The sequence below is a fragment of the Synchiropus splendidus genome, chromosome 16, assembly GCF_027744825.2.
Source record: "Synchiropus splendidus isolate RoL2022-P1 chromosome 16, RoL_Sspl_1.0, whole genome shotgun sequence".
Classification (NCBI taxonomy): domain Eukaryota; kingdom Metazoa; phylum Chordata; class Actinopteri; order Syngnathiformes; family Callionymidae; genus Synchiropus; species Synchiropus splendidus.
This window is the reverse complement of record NC_071349.1, coordinates 15,930,914-15,953,797: the sequence shown is the minus strand read 5'-3', so window position 1 is coordinate 15,953,797 and position 22,884 is coordinate 15,930,914. Positions and strand designations below refer to the sequence as shown.

Below are 22,884 nucleotides of genomic sequence, written 5' to 3'. Positions count from 1 at the left end.
GACAACCTTTTGACGTTGAAACGCAAATTACCAGGCTTTTTTTTTATTATTTAAAGATATATTTAAGTAAATTATGTAAATAATATGTGTGATATGATCTCTCGTTGTCAAGCGGACTCTAAAAAATAAGAAAAAAATGGGAGATTTGGGCAAAAAATGCTTTGAATGGGTAAATTCAAAATAATTATTTAAAAAAATAAAATAAAATTACGCTGGAATAAACGATTGCAGATTTTTATTATTAATGTAATATAATATAAATGAAAGTTATGTTACACGTTGAACGCCCAGGATGTTGATCAACAACTACAACCTAGTGACGTTAAAAACGGAAAGTAGCTGCGCGACACTTATCAAAATAAACAATTGACTACAAAGCGCTCTGGTCAAAGTCTCGCGAGACTCAGTAAGTGGAGCAGTGTGGCGGCGAGAGTTGAAGCGGCGGAGGAGTTGTTGTTAAAGGAGGAAGACAACGCCGAGTGTGGAGCTGCAGACGTCGCCTAAAGTTTCACTTGAGTCGATCATGGCGTCGGGGGACACGCTGTTCATAGAGACGGACGGAAGGAAGATACCGGCGGAGATCGTGCAGCTGCACGAGATCGAGGTGGAGACGGTGGTAGTCGGAGAGGGCGAAGCGGAGCAGCCGCTGATCGCCCTGCAGCCCATAGACTCGGACCATCACCCGCATCATGAAGTGATCCTGGTCCAGACCCGCGAGGAGGTGGTGGGCGAGGATGACCACGAGCTGCACTCGGACGGCGCCTTCGAGGACCACATTTTGATCCCGGTGCCCGCCTCGGATGACGACTACATGGAGCATACGTTCAGTGCGGGGAGAAGCTCGTCCACGGGCCGAATAAAGAGGCCTGGCAGCGGGAAGAGGTCGAGCAAAAGAAGCTACTTGAGCGGGGCGGACGTGGGCAGAAAGTGGGAACCGAAGCAGATCCAAACACTGGAGGGGGAGTTTTCCGTGACGATGTGGGCTTCGGGTAAGTTTAACGTCCCTCTTCTTGCGCGGTTCTGTCCGGGTTGCTGTGCCGTGGTCCCAGGCCCGGGCGAGGCCTTCGCTACTTGGCTTTATTTGGGGAAGATCCCACAACTGTAGCCGCTCCAACCGCACCTGTGGTGTTTTTGTTTTTATGGGAAGCCATGTTTTATCTGTCAATGGGCGCCGCCATATTTCCCCGGTGTAAAAAGTATGGCGGCCCGAAAAAATGGCGTTTATTTGGCCGGCGAAGATGGCGGCGAGAGGGGGAGCGAGTGCTGCTGCAGGCCGCTGTGGCGCACTTCAGCTGGAGAGGGCGGTGCGTTCACGGACCGCGCGAGTTCAATTTACGACTGTTTTGAACGCACCACCGATGTTTCCGTTATTTTTTTTTTGCCTGTATTGTTTACACTTCAGCACTGTATTGTATTGTGTCATTCGTGTATATATATATATATATATATATATATATATATATATATATAAAATTGCGACACCAGTTTAGTTATCTTGCCAAACTCTTTTTGTATATTTCACGTTTACTTTTTTCTGATTATTTTCTCATATTTACCACAATCAAAATTACTTGCATTCACGGACCTGTCGAGTTTAATTTACTACTGTTTTGAACGCACCTCGGATGTTTCCGTTGTTGTTGTTTACACTTCAACACTGACTTGTATTGCAGAGATATAAGATTGTAAGGTAAAATATCTGTAATGAAGGATTTTAAAGACAATTTTCACGAGTATTTTCTCATATATTCACCACAGATTTTTATTTGTAACCAAAATCTATTTCCCATATTTTAAATCTATAGACGCAAAAATGATAGAACAAATGACCTGATGACGCCTCCTCTTTAACTGCAGACGACAAGAAGGACATAGACCATGAGGAGCAGATCTCCGGGGACAACTCCTCTCCAGACTACTCAGAGTACATGACAGGGAAGAAGCTTCCTCCTGGAGGCATCCCAGGCATCGACCTTTCTGACCCCAAACAGCTGGCGGAGTTTGCGCGGTAAGTCATGTTCCATCGTGCGTCTAGACTTGATTTTTTTGAAGAACCTTTTTTTTGAGTGCGTGTTTTACAAATGCCACAGGATGAAGCCGAAGAAAGTGAAAGAAGACGAGGCGCCCAGGACGATCGCTTGTCCGCACAAAGTGAGTTTTTACTGCTGGGCTTTGTTTACAGTTGTTCAACAGACTTGATGAGAGCCGTCGTCTTTTGTCCTTTAGGGATGCGCCAAAATGTTCAGGGACAACTCGGCCATGAGGAAGCACTTGCACACTCACGGGCCTCGCGTGCACGTGTGCGCAGAGTGCGGCAAAGCTTTTGTGGAAAGCTCCAAACTGAAGAGGCACCAGCTGGTGCACACGGGAGAGAAACCTTTCCAGGTGAGTGAGGTCTGTCCAGGTCAAGGCACCGAGCTGGTTGGGTTTTCTAACATCTCTCCCGTCTGGTCTCCAGTGCACGTTCGAGGGCTGCGGCAAACGATTCTCCCTGGACTTTAACCTGCGCACACATGTGCGGATTCACACCGGCGACCGTCCGTACGTCTGTCCGTTCGACGGCTGCAACAAGAAGTTCGCTCAGTCCACCAACCTGAAGTCTCACATCCTCACACATGCTAAAGCTAAAAACAACCAGTGAGAGGAAGCGGCGTGAGCACACGTGAGCTTCCCCTGCTCCCGACTCTGTCACCTCGGCCGAGTCAAGCCTTGACATTTTAAAGGACTTTTCAGACTGAAAGTGAGTTGGGGACTGTTCTGACCAACAAACAAGACTCTTATTTTTGGATATATTTATGATTCTGCTCCTGAATTTGTACCTAAAACATCCAGGTTTTTTGCTACACACGTCAGATCTTGACATTTTGTACTTTTGTACAAATCCGTCTTTATTTTCTAAAGACGTCTGACATTGCTCCGTGTGTTTCGTGTGACGAGACGTCGGGATTAGTGGCACTAAAAGCCTCGGTTCAATCATCTGTTTCGTTTCCTGTCTGTGGCGACGTCGTCTCACGGATCAATAAAAGCCAAACATCGTTTCATCAGTCACGAAAGTTCCACATTTATTAGTTAATGCCGTCTCATTTCAACAGCAGCCGATTAAAACTTTATTTAAAGCACAGAGCAGCAGCAGCAGACGTGTTTGCAGTAGTTGTGTATGCTAGCATTAGTCAGCTCATCCGACGAAGAGCGCCCCCTGCTGTTTGAAATAATAAACCACATCTCTGTGTCCGTTTGAGCTACAATCATGGAGTGTTTTTTTTAATGGATCTGCGAGTGAGTTCTTTAAAGGGACCGTTGTACCTGATAAGAGTAAAACATTGACAGAATAAAAGTCCACCTGCTAATTGAGTTGGATCAAACACAGACGCGTCACCCGTCTGACCTTTGGCACAGAGTCACAGCCTGCTGCTCCCAGAGCAGAACCATGTGACCAGCGAGTCACTGAGCCAGCAGAGCCGCCAGCAGTCTGGGGTAGTTAGGAGTCCCCCAGCCGGTGACCGGGTCCCACGACGGCGCCGCGCAAAACCCTTTCCCCTGAACCTGCTCGTCCAGACAGCTGAGGTGACACCCTTCAACCACCTGGGGGAGCCAGAGATGAGCCAACGTCATGTAGATGTCCACTCAATAGCCTGAAGGGGAGACTCACGTCAAACAGAGCATCTCCTGCCCGAAGCTTGTAGAGTCGGGGGTTGAGGAAGCCCAGAACCGGCAGACCCTTGAGCAAACGCTGGTCATTGATGAGGGATAGAATCCCACCGAAGACTGGGGTGGACGCCTGCAGGTGGAGGGAGATTCACACCCTTCTATTACGCTTCATATTTTATAAACAAAAAAAAAAAAAAACCAAACATCAATGGTCTTACCGAGGTCCCGGATACCCAGGGGACTGGGACTCTGTTGATCACCACCCAGTAGTTGTCCGACAGAGCGGCCAGGTCCGGATAGGCTCGGCCGCTGGTGTTGAAGTAGGACTCAGGCGGGAGACTCTCCGCCATGTTCTTCAGGTACGCCGTCACCGCGCTGACCTGTGAGACACCCAGCCGTCAGAAACTGGAGCGGCCTCCGTCGGCTCAGACCGTCGGGGTACCTGGTAGTCGGGCATCTTGAAGACGTTGCTGAATCCTCCTCCGCTGATGTAATCTGTGACCTCGTACGTCACCTTGAACGGGTTCTTGAAGGACGTTCCTCCCACTGTGGTCACATACGGGCTGAAAGCCAGAAGCCACATCAGTTAGAACAGTCCAGAGCCTGATGTGAAGCGCGTCAATAGTTCACCTTGAAGCCGGGAAGCTGGGCCTGAAAGAGTTCTGGTTGTTACCCATGTGTCTGCATCCGGCACCGCTGTCCCCTGTAAACAAACAAAACATCTCAGTATCTTGATGGTAGCGATGGGTCAATGAGGCATCATGAAACAGGGTCCTGACTTTCAGAGGCCACTAGATGGAGCTCTTGATTTAGAAATGATGTGAGGTTTCATTGAATGAGTTGTTCAAGTCCAAGTGTTTTACAGCAGACAGCGCCATCTGGTGGCCTATGAAAGCCAGAACACTGTTTCATGAGACCTTCAATTCTAAATGATTCCATAAAGGAGCAAGTCATGATATACTTCCTCCACATCTGCTCTGATGCAGCCACCATCAGGCAGAGCTCACTCCAGACCCTACTCCTGACCGGTACTGACCACTGCGGACAGCAACAGCTGCTCTTCCTAACTGAACAGTGTGCAGTGAGACAGTGAGGACCACCTGAAGCGAAGAGAAGCGAGATCCCTCGGACCCCGGCCTTCATGAACTCCACATTGATGCGCGTCATATAGGCAGCGGACAGACTGTCCTCGTCGTCCCCGTAGCTGACGGTGTGAATCCAGGGCAGGTCCGACATGTTGCTCAGCAGAACCATCCACTGCAGGAACGGCTCCTGGGACTCGTGGCGACCTGGATGCAGACCAGGAATAGACCAGGGTGAGCTCTGCGTGTCGACCTTCACACTCTTCTGGGATCAATTTTAGGAGCTAAAAAAAAAGCTGGTGACCATCACTGTCCTTTACGCCTCGCTTCCTCAGCAGCTAAATATAATGACGCTGCATGTTTTCAAGCTAAAACCTTCCATATGTTCAATTCTTTTACACATTATTTTTAACACAATATGAGTGTAAAAGAACAACACAACTGAAGCACATTGCCACTGAAAAATATCACGTAAAACGGAGGGTTTTGAGCTGTGGTTCCTGTTTGTTCCGCTCACCTGGGTTGGTGAAGACCCACGTGGGAATGTTGGCCCCCGTGCTCATGATGTACTCCACATCCAGACTGGCCTCCAAGCCGGCCTTCCCTGATCCCTGAGTGCCCACCACCCGGTCCACAGCCGACTGGTGCTTGAAGGAGCCCCCATACAGGGTCATGAACTCGGCCAGGTCTGCCGGGTGATAGTACTGCTCCAGGAACTGCAACACACAAAGCCCTCGGTCAAAGCTTTCAGGGCCTCCAGGGTCAGAGCCGGGGGACCAGACCTGAGCCACCGCCTGGCTGTTGTTGTTCCCCGCTGACCCCACGTCGGCCTGCGTCATGTTGTAGCGAGACCTCAAGATGGACGGGGTCACTCCCAGGTGCAGTCCAGCCTTGGACACTCCCTGCCTGGCTGTGAGCTGCGGGCCTCCAGGTGGGAGGCGGTGAAGACCCCCGACTGTGGGACATGTGGCGGTGAGATGAACAAACTCGACTCCTTTAGACCAGTGATTCTGAATCATAGGGCAGAGACCCATGGTTGGGCTGCGAGCGCCTCTTAGAGGGCTGCTGTTTTACACCTTTGGGCCATGAGACACTCAGTTTTAATACATTAGCCACATATGGTGGCAGTAGTGAGTTACTGAATCGACTTGACAGCTGCAAATCTGTGATAGTTACCAACTATGGAGTAGTTCTTGAAAAGTGATGCTTCCCCCAACAGTAAAAACTGTTGCATGAAAGCAACTGTTGAAGCATTTCTTAAAATTATTTTAAAAAGTTTATGGCAATACTTAACTTGGACTCTATACTTACATCTTCTTTAGAGTTTATTTCGAAAATAAAATATATTATACAACAAATGGGCCCCAGGAAAAGATGGGCCCTGAGATCAAAAAGGTTAAGAACCCCTGCTTTAGACGACAAAGCGACTGACCGAAGTCCAGGTGCTGGTGGACGTCTGAGGGAACAGCGTAGGGAGCAGAGGAGCGCACAACAGACAGCTCCTCCCTGAGGTAGCGATGGAACCTGCTGCCAGGTAGAAGCGACTCGGCAACTCTGCATGTTTGGCAGGAGACAGAAACACAGCTGAGAGCTGGCAAGTCAAAACAGGATAAACTGCGTGGTTATAACTGACAATGTCACATTTTCACCCTCACTCTGGTCGATAACATCAATAATATCCCACACACATTTTGTTTAAATTACACAAAAAGACTGAACGGATCAGTGAGACTCTTTCAAATCAATGCAAGTGTTGGCTGCTTGAGATTTGGAGCGATCTGATAAACACAAGTGTGAGGCAGAAAGAGGAAGACGCTCACAAGTTAAAAACCGCAGCAGAGGTTTTTCTGAGAGAGTTCAGTTCCTAAACTGGGCCAAGTGGTAGCGAGCCGAGTCAGCAGAAGAAAAGTTCATCCAGAAGAAAGAGGTGCTTACTCAGCAGTCATGCTGCACTGTAAGAAGTCCTGCGTGTGGACGGTCAGGCAGTTTGTTACGCCGTGATTCTGCAGCCAGTGGCGCACCACCTTCTGGGTCAGGTCGGAGGGTCGGACCAGAGAGGACACTTGGTCCAGGCTGAGGTATTTACCTGCGAGGGGGAACAGGTCAGGGCACAAGCATGTTCCGGACACTTCAGCGCAGACGTCCTACCATAATGAGGGGAATCTGGGTCAGATACACGTCGGAGAGTTTCCTCCAGCAGGTCAGTGTTCTGCTGCTTGAGGGCAAAGGTCAACTCCAGCTCTTCGGTCGGGCTCACCCGCCCTGCGTCCGTCCAGTCCTTGGGTATTCTGACAAAAATGACCAGACCAGAAGAAAACATTTTTATTGGTGTCAAAACAGATAAACATGATCGGAGTCATTTTACAATCTTTAAAAAATCCTCAGCTTGAATATTCCTGCGTCTGTGGTGCAGTAATAAAGTCAAAGGGTTCATTGCCCTGCTAACAGTGTGTAAACAGAGACGCTGCACCTCCCAAACTCCAATGTATTTTAGGAAAAAATACATGAAATTACGCTATTTCAAAACATGTGTAAACGCATTGAGTCAGTGCATATAATAGTGATTTTAATGTAGTACTGTTTGTTTTTATTGAATATTTCGGAGTTGAAAAATCGGAATACGTTATACATGAAGAGTAAATAAATAAAAACGGTCACGTCGCTCCTTAAAAGTCGAAGTTATGAATGTTTGGGTCAGTAAACATTCCAGTCCTTAATGGAGCTCACAAGGAAGTAAAACACTTACAGAACATCTTGGTCTGCTTCCAGATAACCACAGTGGACCAAAGGGCTCAATAGCAAGGAACTGAAGAGGGCGAGTCTGTGGAGCAAAAATAGAGAATGGAAACCAAACAACTACGACTCTCTTCCTCCATTTTGGATTTGAGTTTGAATCACAATAGAACCGCTCGACGAAAGAACCACTGTGAAGGTCAAAACAAGCGTTTCAAAAGGTCCAGGAGACACGTCATGTGACTTAAACAATGGCCTTTTCGTTTGCTTGGCCACTTTTCATACAGTGAAAGACCCGAATATGAAGCTGAAGTAGAGTAAAAGACTCACAGAGGGAACATCGCGTCGCCGGCAGAACTTGTTTATGGACGAAGACGGACTGCGGGAGAGGAGCAAGTCACGTGACGATGCGATGCCGATCACGTGAACAGAATCGCATTGCCGAAAGGAGGTCAAGTAAAACAAAATGCGTTTATAAAACGAAAAGAAAAGTCCGATATCAATCTTCGATTTCTTCATTGTTACGATGAAATCATATAACGCCACTTTTAAAATTATTTTTAAAAAAGATATAGTGGAAAAAGAAAAAAAGAATGCGAGTGCATAATCTTGATTAAATAATTGAATATATTAATTATTCTATTAATTTAGGAATAATACATCACCACCTGAATCTAACGTCTTTGCCTTACCAAGGAATTTCAGGTTTCACTCACTCTCAAAATCAAGGATTTGAAAATATAAAATACAAATATAAAATATTAATAAATAACTGACCGTTTTCCTACTTTATTTTATTTTTTAAATAGACTCTTTTAATTTAAGAACGCGTTCCAGTTGAGCGGAACGTTTGTCCGACACCGTTTTTCCACCCGGACATGCACAGCACACCGGCAGCGTCGTCAGGCATGGCTGTGCAGCAAAATAAATGGATCCGTTAGTACGTACACTGCTGTTATTGAGTGTAAATAAGCTGTAACATACGAGTTTTTAAATGGAGTGTGATATTTTGGATTCTCTGGAGCAACTTGGGTAATAACTGGCGTTTCTATTATTCACCATGTATTTGTATCTTAGCGTGCTACAGCTTGATGCACTAACCCTTTTTATAAAGCTTTATTTTAGCTTTATTATCTTTGTTTTATTTGATATTCATAGCGCTACCTGACCAAACCAAAGGAATTTTAGACATTTTAGCGGCTCATTGCAGCACGTTGTTCTGTTTCCTTTAAGGTGCATTCGGTGTCAACAACTGCATTATAGATGGTATTATTTGATGGCTGATGATTTCAACAATCATTTGCAGTTATGACGGAGGACTTACGGAGGAGCAATGTCTCCGGAAAGCTGCAGAAGAAGGCTTGTCCTCGCCGGAGTATGTGGGTCTGTGCCATTGGCTGGTGTCTCGATTGAAACCTCTCTGTGAGTTGGAGGAAAACATCACATCCGGTCCTGGTGAGACAGAAACAGTGTCATCACTTAGAAAACACGGCTCTGATGGTGATGTTCTCTCACTCCTCCAGAGGACCTGGACAGTCTCAGGGTGGAACTCAGTGGTTTCCTGAAGGAGCTGCATTGCCCTTGTGATGTTTCACGGCTCCTTAACGGCGGCAAGAACACTAAAGACCATCTCAAGATTCTCCGTAAGACAGTCAGCTTTTGTGTGACTTGGCTCGTTGTCATAGTAACATTGTCATGTCTTTCAAGTGTTCATGACATCAGAGCTTCAAGCAGCTCAGATCCTGAAGAGCAGACCATCATCTGAGCAAGAGCAGAGCAGCGAAGGTCTTGAGCTACGGCAGATCTGCGAAACATTACAACTGGGGTCACCGGCGGGTCAGGACGGAGGTGATGTCATCTCTAGAATACAAAACAAGGTTGGTTTTTCTTCATCGTCAGTGGAGCGGCAAGGAACGAACGTGCTCATGATGTGTGTTTACAGGTGCAGGAGACACTGAAGAGTCACCCAAAATGTTCAGTCGGAAACCCAGTTTTGAAGAAGCCACTCAGCCATGAGCAGTGGGTGGGTGAAAGATGTCAACGTGTTCGTGCTTTGTTTAAATAAAGATTTGAGAATTCAAGATGGACAGGCATCAGTCAATGGGGAAGGTTCTTTGTCCTAAATGTTCACAAGTTTGTGTGTAGTTTTGAATCATCGGTCGCTTTGAATCAAGAAGCTTATGTTATATTTTGTGTTTGCCTTTGCAGGAGAAGCTGCACAAGATAAACACAGTCTTGTCTTCTGAGTACGAGTGTCGACGTCGGATGCTGATCAAGAGGCTGGACGTGACCATCCAGTCGTTTGGATGGTCCGACAGAGCCAAGGCAGGTCCTCTCTGAGCGGTGACCGAGTGCTGAACACTCTAATCCAAGCTGCTGCTCGTAGGTCCGGCTGGACAGCATGGCGAAGGTCTACCAGCCCAGGAGACACTCCATGAGGCCGCAGACCACCGTGGGCCTGGCCCATCTGCTGGCTGCCAGGGAGGACATCTGCAATGTTGTGAAGACCAGCAGCGGCGCCAGCAGAGAGAAGACGACGTGCGCCGTCAACAAGGTCCTGCTACAGTTGCTTCCAGTGGAAGAACGTGGGTCACACATAAGCCCTGAGGATTAACTCACGGAGTCTCTCCAACCTCTGCAGGTGCAGATGGGCAGAGTGCCGGACAGAGGAGGGAGACCCTCTGAGATCCAGGCTCCTCCGCCAGAGATGCCCCCCTGGCAGAAGAGACAGGACGGAGGGGGAGGCTGGGGAGGAAGAGGGGGACGAGGAGGGGGCGGCGGCGGGTGGGGAAGAGGTGGAGGAGGCTGGCGAGGAGGAGGCGGAGGTGGGGGGTGGGGTAGAGGGCAGCACCACGGAGGCAAAAGAGGACGGTACCAGTATTGATATTCACTGTTTTTGATGAAGAAAAACTTAAAATTAGATGGAATTATTTTTGTCTTTTGCTATCGATAGGTGATTATTTTATACGTTTCAAGAAGCAAAAGGTGAAACATCACTTTTTTTTAACTTGAAAGAGACGTTTGTGAAGCGTTTTTGAAGCACATTATCTGAACCTTGGTGTCATGCGATTGCGATTCTGGACCGTTCAATGCCTCAAATACCTGCCGTGTCCATTGGAGTGCCGGTTTTGTACTTACCTGTGTCAATAAAGTTTGTTATTCCCAGTCCCGCTCTGACAGGGTCTCACTTTTAAACGCCTGAAACGAGCAGTGCTTTCCAAATATTTATTCCTGTTTGAAAAGACTTTCTACGTGTTTCACAATGGCAGCATGGCGGACAGTTTGTACAGTAGCAACATTCATGACAAAGAATGTACAAATATGAACAGAGACGCAACCATGGCAACCAGTCCTCACACAGTAAGACTCAATCAGCATTACAAAAATAATAATACCAGCAGTTGGAGAGAAGCACTTTTGGAAAAACGTGACGTTTCTCTGTCAAAGTCACATCAGATATAAAGCAAGAGGTGGGGTAACATGTCCGGTCAATCAAACTGCTCATCACAAGTCACTAGTTTTTGGTCAGTGGGAGGAAAAAAAGACTCGAATAAAAGTGCAAATTTCAGATGATCGAATATCACACACCAAGCAGAAACGCTTTCATCCACTGGGGTCTTTGGGTCACGACCTTTAGTGCCTTGACAAAGTGTTGCACCGAGTCACACACCACAGCAAACTCTCAGCCTCATGATTTAGTATCGAGAGTGAAGAGCCACTCGCAGACTGCCGGGGGCCATAATGCACTGCAACAAATGATCAACAGCTAAAATTATATCAATGTAAATGAACTTTTGACCTTTTTAGGAACAATCCGTGGCTGGTTCTGATGTGCACCAGCCTTCATGTAGCACCAAGTTCACAGCAGCTCGGTTCGTGACAACACTGGAGAGATACATTCAAGTCTTGTAAATATAGTGTTTTTAAATTCCTGCGACTTCATTTGGGAGTCAGGAAACATCATGTGACGTCGCTGCTACCGAGACACACACAGACACACAGTTGGTGAGATGGAAAATACTTCATTTTTGGGCACTTATCAAAGAAGGCACCAGAAGAACAGTGAGATGGCAGCTGTGGAGGCGACTGTTGGCCAGTGTGTCGCAGCAATTTCCAAGATCGAATGGATCAATAAAAGACCAATGATATTGAAAATGAACACTCAAGAACAAAGGCAACACACTCTCTGAACACAAACCAGTTCACTGGAATATTTGCCGTCCACATCTCAAGTGTCGCCTCAGTTTCAATGGCACAGATCTCACGGGCAGATCTGAATAGTAAATAACGCAGTAGAACTCACTTAAAAACTGCACCAATAACACGAGGCTTGGAGCTACAGAACCGGTGTAGTTTTACTTAACCCCTCGGGGGGTCGCTGTAGTGTCCGATACGGTGAAGCAAAAGTCAGAAAGTTCAGATGATCGAGTAGTTTAACACAGAAATGCTGGTCAAGATAAAACACCTTCAAACAGCCAGACTTTAAACTATTCATATATATATTTTACAATTGTCTTTTCACTTAAATAATTGAATAAAAAAGCAATTCTGTCCAATAAAATGCTTTGCTAGATTAAAAAAGATTGAATGCAGCTTGGGTTCAGTATGTACAGCGAGGTACTGCAAAAGTGCTTTCGAGCAAAACACGAGAGAATGTTTCAGTAATACTGTTGAGTATCCTTCCGTCGTCGCCGTCCTTCCAGAGTCCTTCAAAAACAAGCGCTGAGCTACAGTCTGGAAGTCTTGGCACAAACCTGGCTTCAGATGAGCCTGGAGTTCCTGAGGTACTGGATCAGGACTTTGTAGATGAAGGTGTACTGGGACAAGGTCTGGACCATCATCATCCTCTGGTCACGGAGCTTCGACAGATACGATCTCACGTCCAAAATCTGCAGCAGTTGGAAGGTTACAGGTCATGCTAACGCTAGCTAAGCTAGCTGCGGACATGTCTCACCTCATTGTGCTCTAAACAGGCGATCATGACCTCTGACAGGATGACCACGCCGGTCCGCCCCACTCCAGCGCTGCAGTGGACCAGGACAGGGAGGTTGGTGTTCTTTGGGTCACTGATGCTGTTGGTGTGTCTCCGCACCGACTGGATCTCCTCCAGGTACGCTACAAACACATCACGCATTCATACAAATCTCCAGAGTAAAATAGAAAAGCACACAGAGAGTGCACACCCCTGGCAATCAAGAATCCCTCAGAGCAGTGATCCTTAACCATAGGGCCGGGGCCCATGGTTGGGCCGTGGGGGCCCATGGTTGGGCCGTGGGCGCCTCCTAGAGGGCCACTAGATGTTTTTTTGTTTTACACCTTTGGGCCGCAAGACGCTCAGTTTTAATACATTAGCCACGTATGGTGACAGTAGTGTGTCGTGATAGTTAACAACTATGGAGAAGTTCTTGAAAAGAGAAAAAATGTTAAAGAAAGTGATGGTGCCCCCAACAGTAGAAAATGTTCATGAAAGCACCTGTTGAAGCGGTTTTGAAAATGGCGATACTTTCATTTACACTTTATTTATATCTTCTTTGGAGTTTAAATTTGATGATTATGACTTTTACCTGGTTCTGCTGCTGGTTGGACTTTTCGATGACAAATAAATATCTTTGCGATCATCACATGGTTTCATTTTTTTGGTTTGTTTATGTGTAAGTACATTAAACATGGTTATTGTTCACAAATGAAATCAAGAGCAATGAATCAGTTCTACTGAATGCGACTCAGGCCCATTTGTTCTGGGAAAGATGGGCCCACGACATCAAAAAGGTTAAGAACTCCGGCCTTAGAGAACTAGGACTTAACCTGCAGCAGGGGTGACAGCACAGAGCCCTAACCCCTGGACCACCAGGGAGAACAGAGACCTCAAAAGTCTGCATATCTTCTGTACTAAATGCCTGAATTTTTGGCTAAAAAATGACCTGGATCGCTCCCAAAATCGAATCATTTGTTCTCTCTCCAGAGTGTTTTTTGGCCAAAGTAACAACGTCTTCCTTCGGTCCACTTACTGAGAAAGCCTTTGAAGTCTTCGGGACACCCGTGATCGGGCCAGTCTGTGTACTGCAGGTGCCAAAGCGTCCGCTCCTGACCCGTCAGGAGGTGCTTGATCTTCAGCCCGGTGGTGGCGTAACAGCCGGACTCGGTGCGGAACCGTGTGGTGATCTTAAAGCGGCCGTAAGTGACCGTGTTGTGCCGCGAGCCGAGTCGAGGCCAGTACCTGAAGCTCTTCTCCCGTCCGCTCTCCTGTGAAGGGTCAAAAGGTCAAATCTGGCAGAGACCTGGAGCAAAATGAAAAAAAAGAGGACATCCAACCTCCTCTGCTGTAACCATGGCGATGATGGAGATGCCCTGCTCCCACACCAACTGCCAAAAGTCCTGGCATGTGTTAGAAAGTGGACCTTGTGTGGCGATGTAGTTCCAGTCCTGCCCGGCTACAGTGATCTAAACCACATTTCTCATCAGTACATGCAGAAGCTAACACCCGTGTGCCTCGACTCACTTTGATGTGCGACGCGTTGATGTAACCCGTGTTGTTCTCTTTGGTGGGAACCAGCTCCACTCGAGTGTCGTCGTACGGCAACACGTCCTGGAAGCGGTTCTTGTCTCCGCTCTCTGGCAGCAGCGCCACCGTGCACTCTCCTCCGGGGCGTCGCTTTGGGATGCTCTCGTACTCTTTCAGGAGCTCGCCTCGCTCCATGTGCAGCTCCAGCACTTTGCACTGCAGCAGCAACTCACATTTAGAAACATTCTGCACTTACAAGTTCTTTTTGTCGCGGACTCTTTGATCTAACATAGCTATTGCAGCTGCCTTTTTTTTAGAAAGGCGAGGAAGCGGCTGTAACAATAAGCTTCAGAAACAGGAAAGTGACAAGAAAACTCAACAGGACTGAGATGTTGTTAAAGATAAAAGTGTGCCGGCCGTGGTGCTGGATTCCAACCGACTCTCATGAGACTGTGTTTCTGCATGAAAAGCAGCTAAATTCATTTTACAGCGCAGAATCATTTGGTCACATTATCATTGACTTAAAACCAAAAAATCTGAATTAAAACAGACTTGTGTATGACAATTTTAAAGAGGGCAGTTGCTCTTCAAGGCGAGCAACACTATCACAAGATCGAGAACAGATATCAAAACTATGGGCAACAGCAAGTGTGATTTTGGCCACTGATTCCATCGGAGCGGAAACATCAGCTCAGTCAGAACAACAGTCCACCATATGCATCTGTTACACATGCAAAAAGCTGAGCTTGCATTCATGTGACCAGGAGCTCTCAGAGCAATATATAATTGTTCAATATACCAGTAAGAGATGGATGCTGACTGAAGGAGGACAGTTGAGTTTCCCATAGAAATTCTTTCCTAAAACTAGCTCCTCAACCTACTGGAAAGTCTGAAGAGATTCAAGTGTGTGCAGTTGCTTACCCTCTCGTCATTGGACGCCATCTCCGGCTCATCCTTCACTTCCTGCTGCAGAGGCAGGCGGGACGCAGACAGACCGTTGAGGAAGGCAGCCTTCAGTGGGCCCATCTTCTTCCCCTCCGACCTCTGTCCTTTCTTCATGCCCTGGCACGACGGAACAAAAGAGACGGTGAAGATGAATGTGACCAAGCTTCTCAGACAGGACGGAGGGAAGCAGGAGGGGCAGGGACAGCGTGGCTTCATTCGCACCAGGAATGTCGCCAGTCCGGTTTTAAATGTTGCCGTAACAACATTCTTTCATCACATGTCAAAGAGAATCACGTTACTTCTTTACAGAGACGCTGTAGTCACTTTCTACACTTCACGGTCCTTTTAGTAATTAAAGCTGAGGATGACTCGCGTTCCCATGGTCATCATTTTAACTTGTGACTCCAAAATGACCCCCACATTGTTTACCAATTCATTTTCTAGATATTCCATGGAGTCCAGCCAAACTTGCTGACATAATATGGCACGACAAAATAATCATGTTTTTCTTCGCACATTTTTTTGTTATTATCGTGGCTTATCACAGGAACTGCGGCCGAGACATTTTTTCAAAATAGAGCAGATAATGTTGACTCAGACAGTTAATCTCTTCGAACGATCATCAGTGTTTTCAGCTTCTCTGCTGAGGAAGTCCACACCTTGTAAGAAAACAGCCTTAATCAAACATTTCCCTCTGTGATCACCAGGCAGAAGAATAAATGAATCCTCCTGAAGTTGAACTGACATTTGTTTTTAAGAAATGCAAGGCAACGATAATGGTGGTCGTTCAACCGTTTCTTCTGCTACGATGTAAGAAGGAGCCGCAGTTATCTTTAGATTACTGAGAAGAAATGTCCTGAGATGGCTGCTATTGTCTAGTCCCCAAAACATAAAAACTTAATGCTGCCTTGAAGTAATGATTAAATGAAGTTTAGGTAGAAAAATGGAGAGTGACCTACCGGAGGTGGCAACCCTTCCACCGTCTTCTTCGTCGGAGGAACGTCAGACACAGGTCTCTTCTTGAAGTCTTTCTTGGTTTTCAGTTTAGCTTGGCCACTGAGGTCTCCCTCAGACACCGAGGGCATGATCCTGGGCTGCCGGAAATCAGGCCGCAGGTACAGCGGCTCGCTCTCCTGGATCAGCGGGTGGACCTTGTAAACTATGGAGGCAGCTACAGCCGGATCCAGAATGGAACCGATAGGGTAAGCCGGCGGGGGCTCGATAGGGGTGTGCTGCTGAGAGGAGAGGGTAGCAAAGCTGGGAGTTTTTGGCTCGGAAATGACTGCCATCGCATCGTGCAGCATAGGAGTGCAACGCCCAGTGTCTTCTTCAAACTCCTCTTCCTCACCGCTGCTGTGCACCAGCATGGTGGCATCAGAGAGGGATTTTTTGTGGCCGTAGTGAACGTTGTCCTTCATGTCACCTCGGTCGTTGGTCTTTGTTCGCTCCAAGAAAGTGCTGAGCTGGGATCCCTGAGAACAACCTGCATGCAGGCCTGGCTGAGGTGCGGCTGGTTCGGCCGTTGAGGAGGACACAGTCCGTTCTTTCAGCCTCATCCCCTCCAGACTGTGTGCCAGACCCGCTACCTCTATAGAATTACGCTTCTGAACGTGATGAGGGTTTCTGTGTGGAGGGCCTCGGTACAGAGGCTCGGAAACTTCCTGAAGAGAGTGAGCCACGGGCAAACTGTCTTCTTGGAAGGTCTGGACTGAGTGGTGGACGCGACGTGTGACGATCAAATCTGGGTTGCTGCTGCTGACGTACAGGTGATGTGTCAGGTCTGGCGTGCTGTTAGCAGGCCGTGGGTGGGCGTACGGGTATGGTGGAGGGGGTCTGTAAACTTGCGTCCGCATTATGTTTGGGGCTGGATAGTCTTGGGCTTGCTGCAGCTGGACATTAGTGAGCTCCGGGACACTCACTGCCCCCACCACAGGCCTCCTCTCCGCAGGGTAGGGATACGGGGACGGGCTGTGGAAGCTGAATCCCAGATGAAAAGGATAGTGCTGCTGCTGCGAGACTCCCCCGTGCTCCCCCCGAATCTCAGGCTGACTGTAAACTAGAGGGTCTGGCCTGCTGTAGGCGTAAGAGTTTCCAATATTTAGGTTTCTCAGCGAGTGGCTCTGTCGATGTTCCTGAGACAAAACCATTCCCCCACCGACGCCCCTGTTCTTCTGCCTCATCACGGACTCGTAGTCTGGAGTAGCTCTGTATGAAGGAGGAATGAGAGCACTGTGACGATGTGAGGGGACGTAGTCCGGCCTGGTGATGTCGCTCGTGATGGAAGGGTTGGACGACATCGGCGAGGGCTGAAGATAGTGCTGGGGGTTAGTCAGTGAGCTGGTGCTGTGAGCGCTGTACACGCTGCCATTACGTAGACGGCCTCCGCCGCCATAGTCCAGGGGTGAGCAGTCTAGACTCGTTTGAGAGTGATAGAAGTAACCATTCTGATTGTTCATGTACAGGTTGTCTGTGACAGAGGGAGAGAAAAATCACTAAAAATAGTTCAAGGAGACGATGACTGATTGTCCATGTTGCTGCCACCTACCTTGAGATGATGTGTAAGGCTCTGTGAAATGGCCATTGTAGTGCATTTGAGGAGGGGGCATCATGTAGCCCTGAGGACTTGGCTGCAACACAGAATCACTTTGTTACTTGAGGAGGAGCATTGATGGTGACACATAAATACCAACCATAAATCCTGACAACTATGAAGCATTGATTCTCATGAATAAATGAAGTGGACGCTAAAGGATATGACTCGTCCCCACCCAACACCTAATATCTAGCTCCAACATATCGGCAATGGACGCGCGAAGAACATGAATGTGTTTTTGAATTACCAGCGGTATTCTTGTGGACGACCGTCTTCTCACTGTGTTCACAACTGTGGGCTGTGTTTGACTGAGGATGAGAAAAACAGAAGGTTTTAAGTTAAAAATACCACTTGAATTTAAAGTTGTCCTACGTTGGAACACTAAAGTCACATTCCCTAAAATCAAATTTAAAGTTTGGGACACACACATACAACTAATAGACATGCATTCACTTGAATCATTTAATGAGCACCTCAGTACTCCAACACCATAATATTTTGTGAATTTACCATGATCTGGTGATACATGAATATGATTTTGACTAAAACAGAAATTAAACTTAAGACTGACTTAAAAGAATGTTTTGTTTATCAGTTAAAAAATATAAAACTTTGCAGGCTAAAATCTGAGTGTATTAAAACACGCTGTATGAGTGAGTAATTTCATGTTTAAAAGATGTCCAGATCTTAAATTAAGGTAGGCAAGATGCACCATCTTCTTGATAGGATGTGACCAACTGAGTTGCTCACCCCTTATTAGAAGGCAGAGTGGGACGAGTGAGCATTGGAAAACGAGGGAAAGATAGATTCAGAAGGGACTTCTGGGACCCCTCAGAGGGCAGGGGGTCACACTCCTCTCTGAAGAGAGAGGGAGGGCAGAAGGAAGACAGTGAAGCTACACCAAGGTGGCATGCATCAGGCACGTCTAACAAAGAGACAGGAACTAGAACTATTAAGTAAAAAAGAAAAACTTACAGGCTGCTTTTATTAATCTTGTAAAATTTCAGTCTGGCCAAGCACATCCGACACACATACTTGGATGTTTCCATGTCTTCCTACATGAAAACAAAAGGAGCATTAAACAGAGAGACAACAAGCACCGTGTCTGTATCATACGGCAGAAACATTCCAATGTATGACCTCAAATACCTAAGACTGAGGTTGGTTGAGTGGAATGTGACTTAATGACCCACACACATGAACAACATCCCCAAACAGCCCTAGTTTGTGTAGCCCCACCCACCTATTCACACACAGGTGCATTGTTTGGACTCCATGATTATCAAATTTACTAAACTCAATAAGTACTACAATGTCCCAGGAGATGAGTGGAGACGGCGAAATGCCAGAAACTTACGGTCTGGAACTGAACAGTCTCCTCTCTGTTGGCCAACTCCAGGGCAAAAAAGGATCTGTTGTGAGTCATGTTGTTGATTTCATTCCACCTACATGGTCCAGTGAAAAGTCAAAAGAGAGAACGGGGGGAAACACATGAGGTCACAGGAGCTCATTCTTTAAAAGACAAAACCCTGACACTCATCCAGACCGGTAAAAGAGCAGAGAGCAGACAGGTTGTAACCTGAATTCAGCTTTAAATATAAAGAACCACGGACACAGTGTATTTCAGTTTAATTCAACAAAACAAATGTCGGTTTGTTAATGTTTAACTAAAGAAACTATGCACATTGCTATAAACAGAAGGGAACGTTGACCATAGGCATCAAAGGGAAGTTGATTTTGGACATACCTAAACAGAAGAGGCGGCCTGCCGTTCTTGTGCTTTACAAAGATGCCATCAAGGCAGGATCCCAGTGTCACATCGGTGCCAGTACTGTCCTGTTTCAAAAAACAGATGAGGCATTAACATAGGCAGCTACATGATAGCCAAGTGGAAGAGACTGTTTTTGCACTAAGTGCAACTTTGATCTACCTTGGCTGGAAATGTTTCATGTCCGTAACCTTCCATCTTTTCAACATCTTGCATGTAGAGCATCTCCGCCTCAGGTGCTGGCAAACCCCTGTCCAAGCAGATGAAGAAATCAGGTTGCAACGTATTGAACCACAGAAAGCTGTCATGAAACCAGGCTACCTGAAGGACTGGTAAAGAAGGGCCACTTTCTGAGTCGCCTCCTCACGCTCTCGCTCATCCTGAATCCAGTCCTCCAATAGGAAAAGACAGTGAACGACAACAAGAAAAATCCATATTTGTACTTGTTGAATTAAGGACTTACAATGGGGAACAACACAAACTTCTGGAGGAATTCCTGTGAATCGTAGCGATTGAAGTCCCCAAAGTCCGCTGCAGAAAAAGAGAGAGGGTTTAAGAAAGAACCATTTTGACTGTTAAAATCGGCCCTCATTGATCAGAAAGTGTGCTCGTGATGGTGGAACTAATAATAACATTCAGAGAGGCACAGTCTGGTTCAAGCTATGACTATTGTGGTCTGAATCATGGGGGCTGAACACACAATAGAAAGCTAAACATTAGGTAAACCACCATGGACATGAGCTGCATGATCAACTACATTGAAATTTTAATGAGGAGGACTAGTGGGAACCAGTCAACTGATATTTTGAAAGCTGCATTGGAGGATGCTAATACCATTTCTGGATATGGACCTGGTCTTAACAACCAGTGTCTGTTCCTGCACCAGCATCTAAGGCACTTCAGGAAGCGGCTTCAACTAAACTTCCTCAGCAGGGAAAGAAGAGTTTCTCGGGACGTTTTGGTCAACTTGGTATTTTCATTAGAACATGACTGTGACAGAAAAAAAACAAGACTGTTTTGGATGCTGTCTTTGTCAGCCAGGTGTGTCAAATATTCCTCTACCAGAACACATGTTCAGAGGGAGAGAGGTGGTGGGTTGTATAACTCAGAGAAACCATCCTTCAAATAGTTAACAAATTCCATGCCAATGTACCTTGCACTGCGAGGCTAGCCAATCGGACAGCTTGGTCCAAAGAGCACGAGATGCGGCCTTCCAGAACATCCTTCTTGAGCTGAAGGTAATACTGATATCTGTGGGGACAAAAGAAAGGAATTCATTAGCCTCTCATACATATGTAAAACAAAATAAACCAAATTGTTTTTCACAGCGTCAATATGTGTCCAATGAGATAATTCAGCTCCAGTTTTAAAGGTGCTAAATACAGCGACTATATGTTCATTGCCTCTACTTAAGAATCAGTTTTATGGAAGACAGATTGGTCCCATAAAAAAAAGAGTAAAAATAGAAAACATCACCTTGTGATTTCCTGCTGCAGCTGAGCCACACTGGGGATGTAAAACACAACTCCAAAGTAAACCGTTGACTCCAGCCCATACTTGTCCAGTTGCTTTTTCAGCGGCTTCTCCAGATCGATCCATCGCTGCTGGTTCTGCTTGTTGAAGTACCACAGACTGAAGAAGGTTATCTTAGGGAGAAGAAAAAATGTTAGTCAATAGAAGTGAATGAAAGTGATTTCATTTTTAGTTCTTCCTCCCTGAACACACTAACTGTGTGTTTTACAATGCATATTGCATATTCATTGCAGCACACATGCTAACTGAGACAAGCACATTATTTTGCACCGCTGAACGAAGTTTTAGCATGAGAACGATAATAAATTAATGTAGACCCCAGACAACTCAACACTTGTTTTATTTAAGGTAATGTTAATTTACTTATTTCTGCAGTGTTGCTATTTGTGAAAACAACCATGTCATTTGTCTTAGCAAAATGGGATTTGATCAACAACTGTCTTGCAACAGATGCAATTTATAAATTATGGACATGTTTAGACAATTCACATGAATGATTCTGTTTAATGATACATCATCCAAACCAAATACTATCGATCAGAATACTTAGTATAAGATGTCATGCACAAATACACTGAGGTACATTTCAACAACTGAGACAGAGAGCTAGAACTGTCATTAATTTTAATTATTATTTGGTACATACAAACTTTAACAAACGTCAAAGCCCAAATTCCCACACAGGAATAAGTTCTTGGACAATAACACAGACAAGCCTGCCAAAATATGGCTCAGCAATAAAACGTTGGAAGGTTTCACGTCCAAGATTCCTGCTGGCATTTGTGTAGTGGTACGTAACACTCACCTCTCTTAACTCCAGTCTCTGAGCAACTGCCTCCAAACATTCCTGCCCAGTGCTCTCCACTGACAGCGTGAACTCCACAAACTCTCCATTCAGTTGCTGGATCCGAGTGACAAGACAGCTCTTGCTTGAAACTGTATACCTTCTAGTCCTTTTGAGTTTGAAGCCAAATGGCAAGGGCATGTTTTACACTTCAAGAGGGGATTTCGTCACTTGGTCCCTTTCTTAAATGTGATGATTAGACGTCACCAGGTTCTCCAACAGACAAACCTAGAAACAGAAAATGTGTAAATTGAATTTTGTTTAAATGATACCAAAGAAATATTTATATTTACGTTGACAAGATTAGAAATAAAAAATAAAATTTATTCCATCATTATGGCTACATCAGACACGTCTAAGTGGCCTCTTATTTAACAATTACAAATAAATAAAACTTTTAAAATGGCTGTTTCGTCACGTCACTATTAACTTAAAGTTGTGAAAAGTAGTTTTCCTCGAGGTAAGCAGTAATTCTCTCGTAGTTACTACTCAGATACCGAGCCAGCATAAACACAACTAACTTCTGCTAACATTAGCTTAGCTTCAGCCACCAAGCAAGTCCGCATTGATCGTTTCACTCAATCATGAGTGGAAGCTACTTTTTCCACACTTCTATGAAGTGTTTCTTGGAGACAAACAGAGAAGGCTAAAGTCGTTTCGTGAGGAAACTTGTTGCTCCGCCAGATAGACGGCGCCATTTGGAAGCTGACGTCGCCGGTAAATATTTTGGGCAGAAAAAGCACTTGACATTACCGTTAGCCGCCAGCTGCCATTTAAAGGTCCAACTTGCAGCATGTCTCGATGGTTCCGCCATTTGTTTCCACGCCCGAATACTGCACTTGCGTCTTGTTGAGGGAAAACAGCGTCTGTAATTGGTAATTTTGGCTCAAAACCACAGTACCATCTTCACGCCTCTCGATCCTTCAATCCGGCTGCAAGCGTGTTTCGCTTCCTGGGATTGGAAGAGCAACAAGTGCATTCCGTCTACATCCGCGGACCTAGAGTTTGCAACTTATGCCGTCGATAACATCGATCAACTGACACCCATTTACTTATGAATGGAATATGGAATAAATTGAGAGCCTGAACAACTCATACAGTGTGTCGAACTATGGAGAGGTTAAGTATAAATCTGTTGTATAGCAAACGTGGCGGAAGGTTACACAGGGTTTTCGGAGCCAATGACATCAGACAGCTGGAATGCCGAGCGGTGAGAAGGCCAGAAATGGGACAGCT

The 22,884-nt window shown here is 46.1% G+C and overlaps 4 protein-coding genes across 6 annotated transcripts; 2 read left to right on the top strand and 2 right to left on the bottom strand.

Annotated features, from left to right (window-relative positions):
* The first annotated feature begins 390 nt into the window (after positions 1 to 390).
* yy1a (YY1 transcription factor a) lies at positions 391 to 3,322 on the top strand. The gene is made up of 5 exons (XM_053845088.1): positions 391 to 989; positions 1,858 to 2,008; positions 2,091 to 2,151; positions 2,227 to 2,385; positions 2,459 to 3,322. The coding sequence occupies exons 1-5, from the start codon at positions 524 to 526 to the stop codon at positions 2,639 to 2,641; spliced, it is 1,020 nt and encodes a 339-aa protein (XP_053701063.1). The 5' UTR covers positions 391 to 523; the 3' UTR covers positions 2,642 to 3,322.
* Positions 3,031 to 7,941, bottom strand: tpp1 (tripeptidyl peptidase I). The gene is made up of 13 exons (XM_053845085.1): positions 7,794 to 7,941; positions 7,477 to 7,551; positions 6,879 to 7,018; positions 6,666 to 6,816; positions 6,163 to 6,284; positions 5,513 to 5,685; positions 5,248 to 5,446; positions 4,749 to 4,937; positions 4,279 to 4,351; positions 4,091 to 4,211; positions 3,867 to 4,028; positions 3,650 to 3,778; positions 3,031 to 3,582 (listed from the first exon to the last, which is right to left on the bottom strand). Exons 1-13 carry the CDS (start codon positions 7,802 to 7,804, stop codon positions 3,442 to 3,444), a joined length of 1,686 nt encoding a protein of 561 aa, XP_053701060.1. The 5' UTR covers positions 7,805 to 7,941; the 3' UTR covers positions 3,031 to 3,441.
* A 194-nt stretch (positions 7,942 to 8,135) lies between these two features.
* On the bottom strand, positions 8,136 to 22,592 carry ptpn21 (protein tyrosine phosphatase non-receptor type 21). 3 transcript variants are annotated; one of them, XM_053845083.1, is made up of 21 exons: positions 22,402 to 22,592; positions 21,610 to 21,876; positions 20,748 to 20,917; positions 20,425 to 20,522; positions 19,735 to 19,802; positions 19,593 to 19,663; positions 19,434 to 19,521; positions 19,251 to 19,339; positions 18,861 to 18,948; positions 18,479 to 18,558; positions 18,254 to 18,361; positions 17,751 to 17,811; positions 17,456 to 17,537; positions 15,870 to 17,377; positions 14,887 to 15,027; positions 13,963 to 14,181; positions 13,776 to 13,904; positions 13,472 to 13,706; positions 12,418 to 12,578; positions 12,218 to 12,352; positions 8,136 to 8,915 (listed from the first exon to the last, which is right to left on the bottom strand). In XM_053845083.1, the coding sequence occupies exons 2-20, from the start codon at positions 21,787 to 21,789 to the stop codon at positions 12,224 to 12,226; spliced, it is 3,705 nt and encodes a 1,234-aa protein (XP_053701058.1). In that variant the 5' UTR covers positions 21,790 to 21,876; positions 22,402 to 22,592; the 3' UTR covers positions 8,136 to 8,915; positions 12,218 to 12,223. The 3 variants fall into 3 exon arrangements, with proteins under 3 accessions (XP_053701058.1, XP_053701057.1, XP_053701059.1); XM_053845082.1 differs by lacking the exon at positions 8,136 to 8,915 and having other exon boundaries at positions 10,315 to 12,352; XM_053845084.1 differs by lacking the exons at positions 8,136 to 8,915; positions 18,254 to 18,361 and having other exon boundaries at positions 10,316 to 12,352.
* fam98b (family with sequence similarity 98 member B) lies at positions 8,326 to 10,628 on the top strand. The gene is made up of 8 exons (XM_053845087.1): positions 8,326 to 8,495; positions 8,770 to 8,918; positions 8,987 to 9,106; positions 9,171 to 9,340; positions 9,406 to 9,486; positions 9,672 to 9,788; positions 9,850 to 10,017; positions 10,105 to 10,628. The coding sequence occupies exons 1-8, from the start codon at positions 8,458 to 8,460 to the stop codon at positions 10,345 to 10,347; spliced, it is 1,086 nt and encodes a 361-aa protein (XP_053701062.1). The 5' UTR covers positions 8,326 to 8,457; the 3' UTR covers positions 10,348 to 10,628.
* Positions 22,593 to 22,884: the final 292 nt, after the last annotated feature.